General features: G+C 48.4%; 1 protein-coding gene across 1 annotated transcript; it reads left to right on the top strand.

The window, feature by feature from the left end:
• Positions 1-239: 239 nt before the first annotated feature.
• Positions 240-4,731, top strand: HOXA13 (homeobox A13). The gene is made up of 2 exons (XM_060108159.1): positions 240-1,249; positions 1,960-4,731. The coding sequence occupies exons 1-2, from the start codon at positions 334-336 to the stop codon at positions 2,202-2,204; spliced, it is 1,161 nt and encodes a 386-aa protein (XP_059964142.1). The 5' UTR covers positions 240-333; the 3' UTR covers positions 2,205-4,731.
• The last annotated feature ends 592 nt before the right edge of the window (positions 4,732-5,323 follow it).

Here is a 5,323-nt window from a genome sequence, read left to right as displayed (position 1 = left end):
CTGTCCTCCGCCCCTATCCTTCCGCACCCCCCGCCTCTCCCCTGGGTGAATGGTGCGCGGCCGCGCAGCGGGCGCTGGCGCTGGGGACCTCGCGGGCGGCGGCAGGGACGGCGGGTGTACAGAGCAGAGCCGGGGTTGGAGCCGCCCGCTTTGCATACGCCATGGGCGGAGCGGGGAAGGGGGGGCCTGGGCCAATGGGCGGCCGCCTGGCGCGACCCCGCGGGGCGCGATCCGCCCCCCTCGCCCTGGCCCCGGCCCCGCGCCGCGCGCTCTTCACTTCTTGGGGGCTTTTTAAAACAGCGCCACTGGGGTCTTCTCCATGCGGCTCGTGCTATGACAGCCTCCGTGCTCCTCCACCCCCGCTGGATCGAGCCCACCGTCATGTTTCTCTACGACAACGGCGGCGGCCTGGTGGCCGACGAGCTCAACAAGAACATGGAAGGGGCGGCGGCGGCGGCGGCGGCGGCGGCGGCGGCTGCGGCCGGGGCCGGGGGCGGGGGCTTCCCCCACCCGGCGGCTGCGGCCGCGGGGGGCAACTTCTCGGTGGCGGCGGCGGCTGCGGCGGCCGCGGCGGCCGCAGCCAACCAGTGCCGCAACCTGATGGCGCACCCGGCGCCCCTGGCGCCCGGCGCCGCGGCCGCCTACAGCAGCGCGCCCGGGGAGGCGCCCCCGTCGGCCGCCGCCGCCGCTGCCGCCGCCGCCGCAGCTGCAGCAGCCGCGGCGGCGGCGTCGTCCTCGGGAGGACCGGGCCCCGCGGGCCCAGCGGGCGCCGAGGCCGCCAAGCAGTGCAGTCCCTGCTCGGCGGCGGCGCAGAGCTCGTCGGGGCCCGCAGCGCTGCCCTACGGCTATTTCGGCAGCGGCTACTACCCTTGCGCCCGCATGGGCCCGCACCCCAACGCCATCAAGTCGTGCGCGCAGCCAGCCTCGGCTGCCGCCGCTGCCTTCGCGGACAAGTACATGGACACCGCCGGCCCCGCGGCCGAGGAGTTCAGCTCACGCGCTAAGGAGTTCGCCTTCTACCACCAGGGCTATGCGCCCGGGCCTTACCACCACCATCAGCCCGTGCCTGGCTACCTGGATATGCCGGTGGTGCCGGGCCTCGGGGGCCCCGGAGAGTCGCGCCACGAGCCCCTGGGTCTTCCCATGGAAAGCTACCAGCCCTGGGCGCTGCCCAATGGCTGGAACGGCCAAATGTACTGCCCCAAAGAGCAGGCGCAGCCTCCCCACCTCTGGAAGTCCACTCTGCCCGGTAAATGGCGCCCCTTTCTCAGTCCCGGTCCTCCGGTTCTGCTCCAGCTTCTCCTCCGCTCGCTCCTGGGTCACCCTCGTGCCCATCTGCTCTCTCCCTGGCCTGTCCTAGTGGTGCTGCACCCCTGGGAGCCCGATCCCGGCTGGCCTGCGCTGCCCGCACTGCTCTTGAGTTGGGCTGGTCCTGGCTCTCCCTGGGTGAGGGATAGCTGAGAAGAAGCTTATGGGGACCCTAGCTGGCTTCCTTCTCCCTCTGCGCCCCGCCCTCGCCAGCCCTTGACATCGACTTAAGTAAGGATGGGAAATTGACCTGGAAATGGTTCACCAAATTGCTCGTATTCGTTCTCTCAAAAATCCTTCAGTGTAGAAACATCAAGTGTTGGGGCTTTGGGGATACAGCGAGGAATCAGGGCATAGAAGTGTTGTCCCCTGAGCCTGGTGCTAACGTTTGGGCCAGGAGATCAAGCAAAGCCCGCTGCTGTGTGGGCAGAGTGGCCTGGGCTGGGGTGGTCATTGGATCCCTGGGCGATTTCATTTCAGTGCAGAACTAACCACCCTCCCCACTGGCCCTCCAGATTTTGGCAGAAAGGCTGGATTGTACAGCATGGCAAAGGGCAGCCGGGCACTGCAAGGCGGTGTCTCAGAAAGAGCTGTTGCCTGTGTCCTGGCCTGCATCTGACCCTTCTGTAACTTGCCTTCCCTATTTTCCAGATGTGGTCTCTCATCCCTCAGACGCCAGCTCCTACAGGAGGGGGAGAAAGAAGCGCGTCCCTTACACCAAGGTGCAATTAAAAGAACTCGAACGGGAATACGCTACAAACAAATTCATTACCAAGGACAAACGGAGGCGGATATCAGCCACCACGAATCTCTCCGAGCGGCAGGTTACAATCTGGTTCCAGAACAGGAGGGTCAAAGAGAAAAAAGTTATCAACAAACTGAAGACCACTAGTTAATGGATTAAAAGTGGAGCTAGAGGGCAACTTGAAGAAATGCTTCAGAACTCGTTGCTTTGTCCAGATAATGATTATAATGCTAATAATAATTGAAGAATGGGAAAGAGAAAGAGAGATACTGGCATTTTGCTTTCCTAAGGGGTATCTTTTTCTCCTGTGGAATCTACAACTCTTTTAAAACTTTAAGAAATGGTAAAGACTGCCAGTTCTCCCGCCAACCCCACCAGACCGTTAAATGACAAACTCTAGAGTCAAACATCAACCCCGAAATACGCAATTTCAGATAAGTTACACATTTACTGAAATCTTGTAAGTATTTATGTGACCGTTATATTTTAGGACACTATGTTATATGATAATAATCCGAAACTTGGTTACAAATGCAAGAGGCTGTTGTAAACGTATGCTTGTCCTTGGATCACCATCACCATCCCCTTTGCATGTTAAGTGACTGCTCAGGTAAATCTTAGTGAAAGTCCTACCATTGTTGTATATTCTGCAAAACATGTCATGTATAGATTTAGAAAGGAAAGGGGAAGAAGGTACTGAAATAATGATCTTGGACTATTTACTATGAAGGGGCAAAGGGAGAGAAAGCTCTTCCGAGGATCATTTGTCTTGGTAGTAAACACAACCAGCTGAGTGAGCCTTTGAGGCTACAGGGGAACCCCAGGTTGGGAATGTCCTTCTGATAATAATTTTTACTTGCTTATGACAAGATTTTTTGTGGCATTTCGACAATATTTTCCGCCCCAATATAATCTGCTTTTCAAAGGATGTGATAGCTTTAAAAAATATTTAAAGCATCAGATAATTCACAGAATTCACTTTGTGTCAGATCTCCAGAGAGGTCCTACCCTAACATGGTGGCCTTTGGTTTGAACACAATTAATTTTTCATTTAAATTGGTATTTCCCAATACTTACTAAACATATTACTGGAGAAATAATATTCCTTTTTTATTTTTTAGAAAAGTCAGAATGGAAATCTATTCCCCTGAGACAGTTAGATGTTTACTTTCTATATTTTGCTCTATTAAGGGATTAGTATTTTTTCCTTGTTTGTTGTGTTATGAGACTGCATTAGAAAGTTTAGGGATTCATCTTCACAGCACATCTTTAGTCAAGCAGTTATTTCAACCAGCACATTCATTTTGTTCATATTCACTATAAAATGCTATCTTGTAAATAAAGACATTCAGCACACTGTGAAAATGTATTTGTGCACCTGCTTTTCAAATATTTCTACTAAAAATAATAGTAAAAAAAACCAACTTAGACCTGTAGATAGTTGATACAGTGGTATTAATTATGTTAATAAAATAGTCACTGCCATTAAAATCTGAAGGAAATACTCGTTATTTTCCTATGCTAAACATGCACTGCACAGAAAGAAAAGGAGCAGGTTTGTCCTATACAAACCAAGGACCATTCTTTTCTATTATTATTCAGTTTTGTTTTGTTTTGTTTTTTGGCTACAAATTTTTCAAGCAAAAGGAGAAATCCCTCACAACTAAAATCCTAACAATTTAGATAAGTGCTTCAAGAAGGTTAAAGTGTCAGGTATTCCAAAAGGGAGAGAAAAGAAAGGAGGAAGAGATAATATAAATTCCCAGGCTCCCTGTGGAAAATGAAAACCAGTTGTTTAGTATCAGCGATGCCCAGGCTGTCGTATTTTAAAGTCTGCTGTTGGGTCTGCATGTGTCTGAGAGGGCAGGTTTTGATATTTGTTGAAATGACAGGACTAGGAAAGGCCTTAAACCTTGACCTTGATGAAAAAAGACAATTTGTGACCTTGACTTTTGACAGCTCATGAATTGGCCTCGGCTGGATTAGTAGATCAAGGGCGCCACCTCGCGTTGACAAGCTTCCTTGTAATTCTTCAGCTTCAAGGGAATCAAAAGTCTTACCTCCTTGACTCCTTGTTTTAGAGATTTAGTACTCATTTCTTTGGCTCCAGATGGAGCAAATTTGAATATATGTAAGTTATACATGTGCCTGTATATATGTGAATATATATCATATGTGTATACTTGTAGGCATTTGCATATCAGTGCTTGTGTGTGCTTGTATATGTATTTGTAGAATCTGTACAGATATAGCATCATTAATTACTGATGACCCAGGATGATATAATTTAAGGTGATTTCAAGAGTTCAGGTACAAAATGTACCTTACATTGATGAAGTTTTGCTCCTTTTCTTTAATGGCTAAGTTTGATTTGTATTCACAGTGGCTTGCTCTGCATCAGATTTCTGCAGATCTGCTTTTAAGCTGTACATTTTTGTTACAGTCTAAGAGGTGTTCTTAAATAACCATTCTTTCTTGGCCCTCACCCTCCAAGGTGGTCTTCCATCCTAATTAGAGCTATAGGGGAATCTATACAGTAAATAAAAAGTTTCAGATGCCTTTCTAACTCTAGAGCTCTAGAGTTACATTTCAGAAATTCAGAGAAACTCACCTCTTAAGAGGTCAGTATGGAGAGCTTAAAGATCTCATATCTACAAAATGACCATAATATGGATGCAGAAGGAGAGTTATCCTGGATAGCTTAGAGTTGAGTGCTGCGCCTGGGTGGTGTGCAATCTTATACTGATGTTTTCTAAGCTGCCGTTTGATTTATGGAAGAAATATATACATTTAATATTAACAACCACCATCAAAACTATACTGGTAATAACAATCATATCTACTACTTATTGACCCCAAACAACACATCAGATGTGTTTAGAGTCATAACTAATACATATGTATGTTTATATGTTTAATATAAACATAAGGTGATGTGTTTTGTCAGAAACATGCTACGCATATATGTATTGAAATGTTGGTGGAACCAGGATCCTTAGGGTGCAGAATTTCAAGATGAGGTTAATTTTATCTTTATGTTAGAGGAAAGTAATTGTGAACTGAGTAAACTTATTCATCATTTTATGGAAAATAATATTGGTTGGTTACAAACCTGGCTGACGGAAACCTCTCCAACCTGAAGACTTAGAGCTCCTTTATTGATGGAGGATTATAGAAAGAATCTCTAAAACTGTCTCAAAAACAGCATGGTCTTGAAATGTACGCATGGAATGGTCTTGTGAAGTGCAATCAAATTTTGCTGCCCCGAGG

Source organism: Mesoplodon densirostris, chromosome 9 (genome assembly GCF_025265405.1).
Source record: "Mesoplodon densirostris isolate mMesDen1 chromosome 9, mMesDen1 primary haplotype, whole genome shotgun sequence".
NCBI classification, from domain to species: Eukaryota; Metazoa; Chordata; class Mammalia; order Artiodactyla; family Ziphiidae; genus Mesoplodon; species Mesoplodon densirostris.
This window is presented reverse-complemented; position numbering and strand designations above follow the sequence as displayed.

Excerpts from the sequence above, each read along its gene's own strand:
- HOXA13 (XM_060108159.1), top strand. The coding sequence starts at position 334 with ATGACAGCCTCCGTGCTCCTCCACCCCCGCTGGATCGAGCCCACCGTC. Across the intron at positions 1,250-1,959 it reads CTGGAAGTCCACTCTGCCCG|ATGTGGTCTCTCATCCCTCA; the intron begins GTAAATGGCGCC and ends CCTATTTTCCAG.